General features: G+C 41.2%; 1 protein-coding gene across 3 annotated transcripts in view; it reads left to right on the top strand.

Moving 5' to 3' along the window:
- Positions 1-16026, top strand: part of GALNT11 (polypeptide N-acetylgalactosaminyltransferase 11) — a 56640-nt gene that overhangs the window by 37806 nt on the left and 2808 nt on the right. For 2 of the 3 annotated variants that reach the window (XM_040593324.1, XM_040593323.1), the window contains exons 9-10: positions 2097-2315; positions 5624-5728. In XM_040593324.1, the coding sequence (XP_040449258.1) occupies positions 2097-2315; positions 5624-5728 (324 nt within the window). The remainder of the gene's footprint in view (positions 1-2096; positions 2316-5623; positions 5729-16026) is intronic. The other variant, XM_040593325.1, reaches the window with a different exon arrangement.

The following is a 16026-nucleotide window of genomic DNA, read 5'->3' as shown; positions in this document are numbered from 1 at the left end:
TGCCCTGGAAGATCAGTCAGGATTGACTTCTGGATTCAAGGGCAAGTGTATTCCTCCCTTGTCTTCAGGTCTTGGTACTGATACTTTTGAATGTTGATCAGGTTTTTGTGAAGCCCTCATCTCTGTGATATTTGAGGATGCTTTGCTTTGTGAGGCCATAGAGTTTGCTGTGTGGCCACCTCCTGTGGTCTCTGCAATTTCTATAAAGACGTTTTTTATTAACTTTATATTCTTTCGAGGTTTATGTTTCAAACCCCATCCTTTATCTTGATGTTCAGTCAGTTTGAGGAATCTATTAGGGGTCATTAATTTTTATCTCTGTTCTCCATAATGCATTGGTAGATTTGATCTATTGCTTTCCTTTTTATTGGTGTCTTGGCACAGTTGTTTTGTGATTAATGATGGCTTTCTCTGAAGCTTGGAATTGACTCTTTGTTATAATTTCCAGTTAATACTGCTTTGTCCAACAAGAACTTAAACTGCTGATTCTAGCAGTCTCTTATCACAGATTTGTGTCCTGAATGTTTCCAGCTGTTTCTAATCTAATTCTCTGATAGTTGCCAGAGACTGTCCTTATGACAGATTTACGTATGGAAGGCAAGCCTGGAAATATTTTTGTTTTTATAAGTGTAATGCAAATATTTAGGGCCAGTTTAATTTGCTGAAGTGATTATATGATGAATAGGATGAAGATAAGACTTAAAGGATCTCTTTTGCAGCAAAGAACAAATATCAATGTTTAATAAAACTGCATAATGGAAAGGAAACAGCAAAATTTTCATAAGTCAGAAGCAAAATGTAGAAGTAGTAAGCATGTATACAATGGAAATAAATAATGCAGAAAAGGTAGGATACTAAAATCTGAACTTTAACCAGGAAAGAGACAATTGGGATAGCAGCTCTACTTTCCTGAAGCAGACCAATTTCTGATAGTGACGTCCAGTCTACTTCCAAACTTCCTCAGAGTTGTCCAACAGTCAAATGTACTTAGTGCTTCCCCTTCCTCTGCTATTAAAATAGCAGTGATACATTCAAGTGCATCCAAATGCTCAAAGATCTTGATAAGGACAGATGTGTAATTTGTCTTGAGTTGACGCTGTCTGTCATCTGAGTATCAGACAGCAGTAGGTAATTGAAAACTGTCAGAACAATGTTATGGGAAGTAAATTCCAGATGTCTACTAGAGATTAATCCAACAAAATACCATAGCTCAGTGCCCTGAAAACTGATTTCTAAATAATATCTAGTAAATGAGTTCATGTGCAAATACAATGCCTTTTCTATGAGCTCTGTAAATCTAGCTGGAATTAAAGACACTACAAGGGGGTTTTTCTTGTAGTTTTGGTAATAGTATTCATGCCACATTGTACATTCATGAATTTCTGTTTGTCCTCATTGTCTCTGCATTAGAGTTGAACAGCACATAAGATTGAGGTGGATTAATCTGTCCTTGCCTAACCAGGTACAATACAGAGTATAATTATAAATTAGAACATGAAAAATTACCATTGTGGGAGTCTTTCTTTTTCACAGAAAGCCCAGGTGGCAGTTTTGATTCTTCATGTGAATAAGTGCATGATCCCACTGAACTTCACAAGATAGTCCTATTTGTAGTTCTATTCTGATATGGAGGTTTTTTACCCCTGGTGAAAGGCAAAATATACTTGAACACCTCAGCAATGAAAACCATCAATTGAACAATCAATTTAAAGAAACCTCTGCCAGATGAGGATGACAATGATAGGTACATCTGCTTCTGACCTAATGACTAGCCTTTATTGCCAATGGAGTGTAGGGCTGATTTGTTTCTTCCTCAAGTTGGCATCTAAAAAAAGGGTCAGCAGATTCGTGCCCAAGAAGTGTCTTCATCAAAAAAAGCAGTCTAGAAAGATTATCTTAAGAGTTAGGGAAGATAAATCTTGCCTCCTGAGGCACTCTGAACACTGGAATTTCCTCATGCCAGTCTCAAACTTAATTGTTGAAAGCCCTAGTAAAATGAACTGAAACTTTGGGAGTTCTGCCAACAGGAAAAAGTTGGAAATCAATAATCTGAAATTCTTCTCCCCTTTTTCTCAACCTGTTTCTTTTCAATACAGGAGCAGTATTTTGCTTTGAGACCTGAGCTAAGGATGAGGAACTATGGAAATATTACTGATCGTGTAGAATTGAGAAAAAGATTGAACTGCAAGTCATTTAAGTGGTATTTAGATAATATCTATCCTGAGATGCAAATATCTGGACCCAATGCTAAAGCTCCACAGCCAGTTTTTATTAATAGAGCACAGAAACGACCAAAAATAATCCAGCGTGGAAGGGTAAGAATAACTTTCTTAAAAATATATAGAATTCTGTTTTTTAAATCCATGAAGCATAGTTTTAGTTTTGCAACAAGCTGTCTTGAAAATAACAATATTTGTGTCTTTAGACAAAGGCAAATCAGTTTCACTCTGACCTGTATTTCAGGTCATCTTCATTCTAGATACTATTAAATGGGAGTTTTTTTACCTCAAAATTCTGAGTTACGAAGTTCTGATTTCTTCAGAATGCACTTTCATGGCTGTTGATCTGAAGATGGATATGGATAGAGAGAACTTTGGCCTGAAATATTCATGCTCTGTTGGTTTATGATAAGAGTAAAAAATAATTAGTTTCCAAACTCATTGCTTTTACTGGATAATTTTCTGCAAAGATGAACATTTGCATCTGAGACTGATGATGGTTTTTCTAATCTTGACTGTTAGATAATGAACAAAAATGAGTTTTGCTCCTTTTTATTTCAAAGTAGAAGAGAGTTATTTACGTGTATTCATGGAGGAAATGATGATTAAGTTCATGCCTTAGCTCTGACACCTATGTTTATGGGTCTGTAGGCAGGCAAAGCTAGCAGACAGTTGTAGCTGTTCTATCCAGTGCCAAATTTGTCTGCTATGTGCTTCTTATGCTTCCCCCCAAAAATGGATAACTTCAAACCCAAGACCGCTTTCTCAAGTTCTTCTCTGTGAAAGGGAAGATCTTTGAGTAAACCATTTCGTGTGCACATAGACTATGGTTGGCAGATTCCCTTCTAGCTCTAATAACTGGAAGCATTAAATAGTGCCATAGCCCTCTCCCCAAGGTAACACAGGCTGCAGTGGCTGTTGACAGTTGCTGGTCCTGCACATAGATACAGGCTGGAGGACCTGAGTTGATGCAGAACCTATTGACATCGTTAGATTTTTGCTTAGAAGCAGCTGTCTGGGAATTACAATTTGTGCAATATTTTTTATATCCCAGTATATTGCAGTATCCCAGCCAAGCTGTGAAATTATTTATTAGGGCAAACATGCGTAGTTTCCCTGAATAAAACTGATACAATGGGCCAATTCCTCTAGTTGTTAAATGCTGTTATTCCCCATGTCAGACCTCCCCCCTGCCGTTACATTTAATAGCTTTCTGCTTTCATCCAGACAGAAGTTTAACTAAGGAATTGCTGATGTGGGGGAGGCTACTTGAGGGATCTGAGTTCCTTAACAACACTTAGGGGGAAATCTTCCTAGCAATAATTCCCCATCGTTTAATTTGGAAAAAAACTTTATGCACCTTTTAAAAAGGGGGAGACAAGACATACAAACACGTGGTTTCTTGGTTCTCCGGGGTTCAAGAATTATACCCAGCATTGTATGGGAGAGTCAGGTTTGGCTCTGATGATTGTATAAACTGTTTCCAGATGCCTACAAGGAACAGAATGATCAGCCAATGTCACCACTGCGTGCCAGACTCTTTAGGATTTGGGATGAATCACTCACAATCCCAGCTTATTCTGAAAAACTAATTGGGCCAGAGATAAGTGCTGGTTTGACAGCTGGGAAGAACTGTAATGATCACAAATGGGGACATTCTTAACAGTGTTATCAAATGCTGATCATCATGGCCAATAAAAACAAGGACAAAAATCATATCAAACTCATGTAGCTGTATGGTTTGAAAGCCTTCTGTTGAGTGAGGAATGATGAAAACGAGATCTGTCCTAGAAGTCTCTGGGGTGAGAGGAAATGTTACTTAGAAGGTTTTGTGTAATTTGTTTCAGATGTGTGTAGGGAACAGGAGAAACATGGTGCAATTGAGGAGGCTGTTGATGTGCCTTGGGGCAGCTATTTCCAGAAATGGTGTTTAGTGAAGAATATTATCTGGTATTTGTGCTGTCTAATTTTTGCTGTTGTGTGATGGAGCAGTTTGTTCTTTTTATTGCTGGAAGTGTCTTTTGGTTTCTAAAAATCTGTAGAATTGATACAAATGCTGAGACAGCTATGTATGTCTTCATAATAAAATGCTGCTAGCTAATTAATCAGCTGGGCCTTGAGTTCAGAACAGCAAATTCCCTTTTTTCCCCTCTTCATTCCGCTCCAGATTGGAAATAATTATTTTCAATGTGGATGCCAGTTCTGGGGCCTTGCCATCTCCCACACATGCAGACACCCAGTGAGTGTCAAATGCATTCCAGTGCACTTGGTAGAGAGCAGGGCCCTTCTCTGCTGTCCCTTCCTCACAGCGTTGTGCCTGTGCTGGCGAAATTGCCTTTCTCCTTTGTACCCTTGGCTGCACGTGGCACAGTTCTTGATGTGCAGGAAGCACCTGCTGCCTAAATAACCTGATCCACACCACATCAGGGGAAGAAAAACAATCAGGCTGAAAAGAAGTCTTCTGCTGGCCACCAGTTAGTTCAGGGCATGCATGTAATTTAAAGCCAGAATAGAAGTGTTTTGTCTCGCTGAGTAACTCTGTGGGGATATATCAAGATCTTAATGATTCTTGACTGTTGGAACAGGACAACCAATCTTCAGACTCTGCGAAAAACCTCTTGGAAGACTGTTAGGGGTGGGCATCATTGCCCAAACCAGGAGAGAGGATGCTAACTTGCTGAGAACCTTCTTGTTGCTGTGATGGTAGATGCTTACAGTTTTGCATCACAGGACAGGTTTCTGACCTGAATACAACACTACTCCAAATTTTAATTGGAATGAGTATTTGGGTGTTGGTAAAATTTCTCTTCTTCCCTGATCAGTCATTAAAATAACTGATAACTGTGGCTTTCCAGTTACCTAAATGCTCTTGAAAATCAATTTGCAAACAACCTAAAGTGTCTGCAGTTGTTGATATTTAAGTAATGCCTTCTCTTTTCCCAAAGAGGTTGTCCTGCTTGATGAACAGAGGCTGTAGGAGGAGATCTATGTTTAAGCTAAGTTGTAGTAAAATGTAGTTTATACAGTACAGTTGATATTCCTGGGCTAGTGAGTATCTGAGACCTGAGACTTTCATGGAGAGTGAAAAGGGAAAGAAACTTGACAGAGTATGGGCAGCACGTGCTGAGCCAGATTGTGTACTGCACTTGTACCATAAAGAGGGAAATCTTGATGTAATTAGAAAGCAAAATGGAACTACTTAATGCTACTTTTTCTCCAAATTATCTGAAAAACAAAATGGCATTTTAAAAGGAAAGAAGGGGATTTTTTTGTTGATGTTTGTTTGGGTGGGGTTTTTTGGGGAGCGCACTGAGTTCTAGGGCTTCCAAAGCGTTACTGTATGTTCCCTTCGGTATGTGATGTTTGTTGTTCACTCTGTCCATCAAACTGTTTTCCTTTCTTAGTTGTATCACCTTCAAACCAACAAATGCCTGGTTGCCCAGGGCCACCCAAGTCAGAAAGGAGGCCTGGTAGTGGTTCGGGAATGTGACTACAACGATCAAAACCAGGTATGATATTCCCAGTTATACTGAATAGCGATGCACATATTCAAAATTGCTAATATGTGTTCCTGCTGACAAAATGCCCTAGTATAACATCTCATCAGCAAGCAGGCTGATTTCAGAGTATTGTTCAAACCACGAGGCTGGCTGAGGAGACTGTGGAGTTTACTGCTCTGTACCTACTAGTGCTGAGTGTTGGATATTATAATCAATCTTTATGGCACGAGTCTCTGTATGTGGCTGAAGACTATCCTTAAGTGGCTCCTGACAGGTACAGAATCCACTGATTGACATTTCAGATTTTGTAGAAGCTCATTCAGTCGGTTCCTCATGCTGGGATTTGAGGCAGCCTTTTCTTGGCTTGCTGTTCTTTGTGTACTGTACAACTAGTCTTCACTTGCTGGAGTGGCTGTAATTTGGGGTGAATGAGTCATTATCGTTAAATAGAGGGAATTCTAAGAAACTTAAAAAATTTCTTCGGTGACAGGTGAATTGCTAATCTGGGGATTAATTGGGGATCAATGTGACAAACTAGTGAGAGTTTTTATATTACTCCATGAAGCCTTTGCTATTCTACTTCTGTTCCTAAAGGCATCAGAAATTCAAGACTTGGATAAACAATCTCCAGGGTAGAGAGATCTTCACCTAATGCCGTAAAGACTTGTGCCTAGCTAAGAACTACATTTAGAATGTTATGATTTAGGAGTCCATGGGACCCAAGTCTAAAAACTAGATCGCATCTAAAGACAAAAGTAATCAAAGACACAAAATAAATGGAGCATGGGATGTAATGCAGCATAGCCTTACCAAAGGTGGGTTGTGCTAGACTAACTAATACTTTATGAAATGGGCAGTAGTTTTCAGGATATGGAAACTGCAGTAGTAGGAGCAGGAGGATGTGTGATATTCCCAAACAAAATGTTTTGTGCTTTGTCAACTAACGGTGCTTTCTGCCTCCTACCTGTGCCCTTACCAGTTGAATGTGATGAAGCAAGACCGTGTGAGAGATGTTAGCCAGTGTCTGGATAAGTGTGGCTGCCTCTAGACACATGGTCTCCAGTTGTCACGTAGGCAGGACCAAGCAATACATCCCTGCACTTTGCCTCTGGAGTACTGAGTAATCGTCACTATGACCAGATTGTAGGTCCCTGTATTAAAGGTAGATGAATTTAATCTGGAATGGGAATGAAGGTTTTCCTACGTTATCTCCTCCATTAGCTGAAAAAAGTCAGCAAGCCCTGTAAATGTAAAGACTCTAAATGTACATGTACAATCACTGGTGCCAATCAGTTACAGTGCCAAAGGTGCTGTGCTGCTTTCTGAGCTGTTCAGTCTATGGGTGAGAAAGCAAGAACGACCGGCTCTGGATCCTATCTGCAGTAAGAACAGATGGGTCCTCACAGTTACTGTTCCCCGTCTCCTTCCTGCAATATTTTTAATAGTGAACTGCCACATGGCTGGAGGAGGAAGTCTGTTGTTTTTCCTTATCAAAACCTTTTCCTGATTTTTTTTTTTTTTTTTTTTTTCCTGGAGGCAGAAACTTCAGTTAGCCTTTTGGTGTTGAGAAAGACGAAATTATTGCTCTGGTTGTTGATCTTTGGCTTCTTTTCTCATGAATCTAGTTTGCTAGTATAAATGAAGCAATTAGTTCTTATTATAAAAAAAAAAAAAAAAGGCTGTGCTATCTTCTTTCACACTGATGTTCTCCAACCAAGTATGTTAACTATCGCTATGGTTTTCTGCTGTTAGACTGACTTTGTTCTCCCAACAAATCCCAAGAGTTCATTCAGCCAGTGCTCTTTCATATCCTCTTGAGCAATCTTGCTATGGGAGTGTGAGGACAATGTAGAGAAAGATAGCACTTATTTAACAGCTTCTGCTTCCTGAGTATTGGAAAGCCGAAACTTCCTGAGTATTGGAAGCTTTTAACTGTCATTTCTGGTAAAACTCAACCTGTTGGCATTTTCAGCTGATTTTTGCTGTGAAACCATCTGTTTTATGGCTTTGACCTAATAAGAAAGCAAGCCTGTGCTTGCTGGTGAAATGCAGGTACCCAGCTATCCTGTCCCTTGGATGCCTGCTGGCAGCAAGTGTGTATTGCTTAATACATGCGGTGCAGACAATTACTCTTGAAGATGACAATCTGCACTTTTGCAAGCAGTATTTTTGTGACTGCTTAGTTTTTTCTGGTATTTTTGTAGAATTTTTGCTTTTCCAGGAGTGCCTAATTGTGTTTGGACCTCATGTAAGCTTTCAGCATCCTGTAGGAGTGAGTACCACAGCTTAGCTGTGCTTTCTGTGGAAATAACTTTATGCTTTTTGGTGCCAGCTAACTTTTCCCTGAGGAACAGGAAGAGGTTATCACTGTTTATCTCTTTCCAGGCTGCTTTTACTCGGAACAGATAATGCCCTCCCTTGAAAAATAAATGCTGCTGTTTAGTAAGTTGAAGGAGCAAGGTGCAGTCTACCTGGGAAAACATGCAGAGGCCTGGGAAAACAAAACTGGGCTGCCTTAAGACTCACTGATTTCAGTTCTTTTGATTGGAAAATAATGGTCTGTGTAATCTTTTGACTGGAATATGGTCTCCTGTGTAATGTAGACAATTCATGCATGTGAGAGCTGACCTTGAAAATGGGGAAACCAGACTCACTGAAGCCATGAGATTTGCCTTACAAGCAAATCTGTTTTGCCTTCAGTTTATGCTTGCTTTGTTTTCTCTGGCCTTTCAAGTTCTCACTTAACTACTTGATTTAAAAGAAATAACACATTATGTAACTTGCAGTTGTATCACCATTATGGGTAATACTTTTAATTGAAGTTGACTCACATTATCATAATTAAAGTTAAAAATTACTAAAGCACATGAAACTATCCTATTTTCTAGGTCTTGATGTGACAGTGACATTCAATTTATCTTTTTGCTACAGAAGGACAAAGCAGTAAAAGTGGTTCTTACAAAGGTGATGCATCTAGAAAATATTGAAAAAATCTGTTATAAGTTATAGGGAAAGCTAGGATGTTTCATTAACATAAATAGGGGGATAATACTAGGGATTGAACACAAATTTAGGAATAAATGTTGAAAATGCAGTTAGAAGTAGCACAAGTAGAAGAGATGACAGGATCTTAGAGAATGAAGGTCAGTGCAGGGGGGTCCGAATTAACAGAAGAGACAGAAAAAATGATTGTGAATTTTGCTAACAGAAGACTAACATGGAATGAGAAGTTTTGTAGTTGAAGAGTGGTCACATGAAGGAACTGCCAAGATTGCTGAAGTGAACACTCTCCTGTAATTCAGTAGTGTGTCTGACCTCTTTCTAGAAACAAAAAAATGTGCAAGGTAGTGTGCACCACAAAAACTTTGGTATTGAAGGAGGAGAGAAAAAATTTAAGTGTGTGGAAAGATCATCAAGAAAGACTAGACATGTCTGAAAAGTGGAAGAAACGGGCATAGATTCTTCCCAAAACCGTCATGCCAAGGTTAATCAGGTGGTAATTAGGAGACAAGGATGCTGAAGCAGGCTTCGGGCTAGATACTGTCCTAAAGGAGAAAGAGTAGAAGCAGTTACTGACAAACTTGGAAGAAAAGCATCAAAAAATACTAAAAAATGTTTTGGAGTGAGCACAATGGGCAACATAGGACTAACTAGTGGAGTATTTGTGATCTAACAGCTAAAAGAAGATTGAGTTTGTAATGTAGCTAATGTGTGCTTGCCTCCTTTCTGACCTAAATGCTTAAAGCCAAGTTCCTTTTCCAAAAAATCTTAGTCCACTGAATTATGTGGATTTTCTTCTACTGTTTGTTTTCAAATATGCTAGATTGACTCTTAAGCTTTACTTTCTATGTCATTATAACCTCTCCTCTGTGTATTTACTTCACTTCTATAATTAAACCTTTCTACTCAGCAATATATTAAGCTTTAAAAAATTTGACTGTTGTGATTCCAGCTGGGGATGGCGCTGAGGTTTCTAAGTACTTGCATCTGTGGTCTGGGCCTTTAAAAGATAACTGGTTTGAGGAGAGAATTTCAGAAAAGCTCTGTTAAAACTCTTGTAGCACTTCATAAATACAAGAATACGTTCTTTGCAAACTTCTCAAGAGTCAGAGCCTAGAAGGATGTGCTCACATGTGCAGTTCTTCTGTAAGATCTTTCTCCCTAAACCTGTAGATCAGGGCTGTTAGTTTGCTTTTCTGATACAACACGTCCAGAGTGAGCGTGAAGGTATGCAAGTTAAGTCTGCTTGCCATTTTTCCATAAACTATTGAAGGAACACAATTCTTCAGTCCCTCTAACAATTGTTGTGGAACATCAGCAATACACTGACCTGTGAAACAAAGCATGTGTCTGCTTTGGAACAACGTTTGGGAGGACGTTGAGTTTTTAGGGTAGCAGTAGTTTAAAATAATGGTTATAGACCAACTTTGCTGTTTCTGATGATTGTCACAAGTCATTTGGTGTTGTGATGTCACTGTTATCCATAAAAACAGGAGCTGAAGTGTATGCAAACAGCTGTGACGATGCAAATTGCTAGGCATACGGTTTCCTCAGTGCTGAGGCAGCTTTTTTTGTTCTCTTAAGCTGAATTTTTGTCTTGTAAAAACTGTCTGACAGAATAATACAGTAGTGCCAATCTAAGCAACAGATTGTAACTGATGAAAGTACTGGAATGCTTCTCCTGTCGGCATTGGTTCACAGCAGGGATTTTCTTCCACACAAAGGGCTGTTTCTGTAGCAGTTACTGTCTTATGTTTACTGAGAAATTTCAGTGCATTCCTCTAGCCCTAATGCAATTTGCAGACCAACTAAGAGTGTGTATCCACAAAGCTCTGACAGTTGGCCAGCAGTGCCTTTAGCTACACTCCACTGCACTCCGAAAGCCAAAGGGTAGGTTGATGCTTCCTGGTTTATTTCATATCCTTCTGAAATGTTTATTCCCTAGGAACAGTGAGCTTCCTTTTTCTACCTACTACAGATTCTTTGATTTATTGCTTTTCCCTAGTTCGAGTGATACGTTTTGTTTTAATACAGTTGTCTGTATTAATAGGGGACTCAAAGTCTTCTGTGGGTAACTCTGTTTTTCAAAAGCAAATGATAGTATGAGCCAGCCTCCTAGATGATTGAGGCACCATTTCAGCCCTTTCCTCACTTGAATTTCCTTTGAAGTACTTCAGCTAGCTGTTACCTATTTACATAAATTAAGCTCACTGTAGGAATAATTTCATCTTTCATAAGAAAAAAAAAGTTCAGTAACACAGCCCCGTACCTCTTTATTATGGTAACAAACAATCCCAGAGGGGACCGCTGGGATGTAGAGGTTTATGCAGGGAGTGAAAGACATGCCTCCTTTACCAACAGTGACAGCCTGAAACCAGTTAGGAAATCCAAATATTAGTTAAATGAGAGAGCAAGAATGTGCCACTGTCCAGTCTTCAGCAACGTCACACTGCTGTCCTTGCAAAGAGCTAAGCTGTAATTGTCACTGAAACTGTTCGTTGAGCTGTATATGAGAAACTGTGTTTCTACCCACCTGTCTGTATGTAAACGAGATTAATGAAGTCATCTTAGCACTCAGTCCAGGACAAGGCTGGGCGGTTTGTTTGTGTTACATGGGAGTGAAGTAAAATCCTGAAGGTACTAGAAGTCCTAGGAAACCTCAGTCTTAAATCTGTAAATAGTCTGAACTACCTTTTGAGGGTACTAAATTAAAAATAGAGTTCTAACAGAATTCATACTTTGGACCTCCCATTTGTTTTGTCCACGAGACCTACTCCAGCACATGCTGGTTTTCTCTCTGTAGGTGACTGGAAGGATATACGCACCGGCTTTGCTGTAGCGGTGCCAACCCTTACCCCACATCTGTAGGTCCCATTTCCACTGTGGGAAAGTTGAACCAGCTATTGCGGCCTGGGTGACTAAGCACAAGCAAGACCTCAGTGCCCCTGTAGCCAAAGGTGAAGGCATTTGAAGACTTGGGCAGGCATCTGAGCATTACCAAATCTGAAATGCTTTGCTTGAGGGAAGATCTCTCTGTGCTCTGGGGACATCTAGGACCTCAGAAGGGTCAGCTGGCAGCAGAGTGGGCCACTGTACTCCAAAACTGAAGGGGTCTTTGCACCTTCCCTGTTATCCCACTGCCTGTGTTGAGAGGCAGAAGGAAAAAACAACTGCTAGAAAGAAGCCAATCCTACAACATTCACCAAATTAAATAATTTATTTAAACCCAAACATGATCAGTTTCATTATGGAGAGAGGTTTTTCCATAATATCTGCCATTTAGGTTTTATTTGAAAATGGAAAGAATTCATTATATTATTATATTCTAACTGCGTCCTGATGTTTTTCTTTGACTAGTGAAAATGCTGTGATTCCCCCCCCCCCATGGAACAGATCAGTCATTAGCATGTGTCTCTGGTGATAGCAATTAAAGGTGCTGCTTTCCTGTGTGGTGGGAGATGGGCACAATTCCATTTTTAGAAACTGAAATCTGACAGTGATGCCCTCCTAGGTGTTAGGAAGTGGATGTGCGATGAAAATACTCTGCACCTCATCTGTTACTGTTGTGGTTTAACCCCAGCCAGCTGCTAAGTACCATGTGCCACTCAGCACCCCCACCACCCTTGCCTGGTGGGGTGCGGGGAGAGTTGGAAAAAGGTAAAACCTGTGGGTTGAGATAAGAACAGTTTAATAATTGAAATAAAGAAAAAAAAATTGTAAGGAGGAGGGAGAGAGAGAAGAATGTACCCGAGAGAAAAAACAAAGTGCTGCACAATACAATTGCTCACCACTTGTTGACCGATGCCCAGCCAGTCCCTGGGCAGCGATTCCTGCCCTTCCCCCAGCCAGCTCCCCTCAGTTTATATACTGAACATGGTGTCCTATGGTATGGAAAGCCCTTTGGCTGGCTCAGGTCAGCTGTCCTGACCATGTTCCCTCCCAGCTGCTCGTGCACTGGCAGAGTATGGGGAACTGAGAAGTCTTTGACTTAGGGTAAGCACTACCTAACACAATCATGTTTTACTTGTTGCTATCAACGTTATTCTCATCCGAAACCCAAAACACAGCACTGTATTAGCTACTAGCAAGAAAATTAATTGTATCCCTGCTGAAACCAGGACAGTATCCACCCCTTATTCCATATCATTTTTGTCATGCCCAGAATCCCCCACATCCCAGTTAACCACTATCAACTTTCCAGTCCTTTGAGATACGTGTACATCTATATATACATACACACACAAATATCATTCCCGTGGTCTATGCACCATCCCTATAAAAGTTCATTGAGTTAATTTAGTCCATGACTTTGAGCTCCATTTGTCATAACAGTCTTTCAGGGAAGGAGAGATGGTGTGTGGTGTTGGATTGTTGCAGGTTGAAGCCAGTTCTGATTCTGTCACCTGCTGAGTTTGTCCAGTTTTCCTTCCTGTACTGGGCTGTTACTGCTCACAGCCTATAACAACATGAGCTAAACGTCATCCTTTCGATCTTCAGCAGCAAAATAGTTAAATTTTGGAGTATGCAAAGGCTTGCAGTTATATAACAAAAAACCCCCATGGGGTGGCTTTGCTTTCCTCGTGCTTGAATCTGTTAATAATCTGCAAGTTCATACTGATACTCTAATCTAATTTGGAACCATAATGTGACCCAAATTTTGGCCTTTTCCCTCTTTCCCTTGTTTTCTACACCAAGCACATAATTAGTTTGAAATTAATTTTGTCTGCCTTGCATAAGCTTTTCTGGAGAAGTATCACACTGGATTTAAGCACTGTTTTGTGTTCTTTGCCATTACTCAGCCTTTGATTAAAGGTCTGCCCCCTGTGTCACTGCAGTCTTCTCTCAGTTCTCACCAGTTTCATCTGTTGTTTGGATTTGGCTCCATCATTATTCTTACTTTAATAATAATACTGTTCTGGCAAATCTTGCTGTTTCTCCATTTGCTCCCCCTCTTTAATCTTACTGTGCTTTCTTTCTCGTGACAGGGTTTAAACAGAGAAAGTGTGTTAGAAGGGACAGAATGCTTGAGGTTGGGGCAAATTTTAATGTTATACATACACTTCCTCAAAGGCGGCTTTCACTGTATTGTAATAGTCGCTGTGATAATGAATGAGCTGTACACTTTTCAATCATGCTGTACAATTGAGGCAACGTCCTGAATAACAGCTCCCTCCAGAAGGCTGGTTTTAGTTTCATCAGACCAAAAAAAAATTCAAATAATCAGAATTTGTTTTATTTGCCAGACTTTTCTGCTTGGAATTTGATATTCTGTACTTTGAGTGTGAAATTCATGCAGACTGAGTGGAAAAAAATCGCACAGCAAGCATAGCTGTTGCAGCACTGAGCTGTGTGAAATGAGGACAGGGCTGGAAGAGTGCACCAGAAGAGCTTAGCATGCCTGTGGGTGCAGGTACTTCTGGTGCAGTTAGAAGGGGCTCAGTTCCCTCTCATTCACCGGGTAAGCAGCCAGGGGGAAGAGAGTTGGTGCTGGCAAGTGAGGTGGATGAGTAGGGATGTTCTTGTGCACACCAGCCTAGGGCTGGGTCTGGGAATGCCAGCAGAGCAGGAGACCTGGCCAGCTGTGCTGTTGCCTGCTCAGCAGAGAGGCTGGGAGATGCTGTCGAGGTGCCGGGTGAGTGCAGGGCCCCTGCAGCGCGTTCAGAATAGCAGCTGTTTGGTGCTCAGCCAGATGCTCTCAGTATCTTCCCTGCACCACGGTTACGGCTTGCATATACTTCTCCTTTTCGCTACCCCTATGTAACCCAGGACATGTCGAGGTGCATGCACCGAAGTTCCTTCATTTTCTTGCTTTCTGGCCTGGGGATCAGTCTCTTGTTGGTTATGTAAGCTACAGGTCCTCTACCTAACTGAGCTTGGCCCACCAGCCTGAAGGCACTGAAGGAGGAGGGGAGGACCAGCAGCTCCTGCAGTTAGACTGGGCTGATGGTCCAGCTTCCCTGAGCCTTCAGCTGAGCCAGATGTGCCTTGCCCCAAAGCAAGGTTTAGGCCAGCCAGGCTGCGGGCACGAACTGCAGCAGCTGAAGGTGCCTGACACTTTTTTTTAATGCCAACAAAAAAATAGCGGCTTCTGCTGAAGTAGCACATGGAAGAGGACAAATTCAGTGTGCCTGCGTGTATCCTTGCTTCTTGTTAGAGGTGATAATGTTTTTCAGTGTGATCAGAGAGAAACTCCTGTAATGTCATGTAAATTCAGGAACCTAAATACAGCTATAGCTGCAAATGTGAACCAATGCATTCTTGTTTTGTATGGGTGGGCCCCCCCAGAGAGGGGCTGAATCCATGTTTCCACCACTACGTGAGCTGCTGGGATATTGTGTAGGTTCCTGAGGTCTAAATCAAGACATTTTCATCTTGGTTCAGCCAAAACAAAGTGGGTGTGAAATGGAGAGGGGTGGTCTCCCTCCTCCTAAGCACAGCACAGCATAGCTAGCAAAAGCAGTTTGGCTGGGGAGCAGAGAAGGCCATAAACCTGTCAGTTATGGAGATGTAGTTTCAGCATGGAAATGGTAAAGCAGCACTTTTTTTCCCTGGAGAGCAGTATGGAAAATTTTGATAGCACCTGGATGCTGGTGATCATACTTCAGTGAAGATCTCTGAGCACCAGGTCACTAGCTGCAAGAAGTAGGACCCTGGGACTGGTGTGGGGACTAATGCAGGCTACCTGGCACCAGAATTTACACAGCTGATTCTGGTTTCTCATCATTCAGCATCTACAAACTGACCCCAGAGCACAAATTAAATGAATTCCTATGTTTTTACGGACAAATGCAGCAGCTTCCAAAAAAGATTAGAGATACCTTTTGGCCTTGCATGCCTACCAAGCTACTTCCCCAGAGCTCTTGGGTCACCTGCTTCACCCAGCGTCCTTGTGTGGTCCTCGTGCTGGCTCACTACATGAGAGCTGAGGCAATCTACCAGCCCCTCCTTCATGATTAAGGGATTGTCTTTGGATAAGGAGATTTACTGCCTGGCTTAAGGACTTTGCTCAGAGAGTGGTTGGTCACCTGCTTGGAGATCCACTGCCTACCTGTTGCATTACCTTGTTTAGCTGCCCAGACAGGAGGAACATATGGGGGCTGCTTAATTTTGAAAATGCTAGGTGGAGGGCAGAATCACAATTAGTCTTTTTAGTGTCTCTGCATGGGGTAATGCTGTGTGATGTTGGGAAGGCAAGAGCACGCTGCAGCTCCGTTTCAGTTGCTGGAAAAAAGGCAGCAAAGAGGCAGTGAGCGTTGCAAGGCATATCTCTGACATCCAGGTGCTAAAGCACCTCCTCTGTAGCTGAA

This window comes from Falco naumanni, chromosome 4 (genome assembly GCF_017639655.2).
Source record: "Falco naumanni isolate bFalNau1 chromosome 4, bFalNau1.pat, whole genome shotgun sequence".
NCBI classification, from domain to species: domain Eukaryota; kingdom Metazoa; phylum Chordata; class Aves; order Falconiformes; family Falconidae; genus Falco; species Falco naumanni.
Note: the sequence above shows the minus strand (reverse complement) of the source record. Positions and strands in the feature narration are given on the sequence as shown.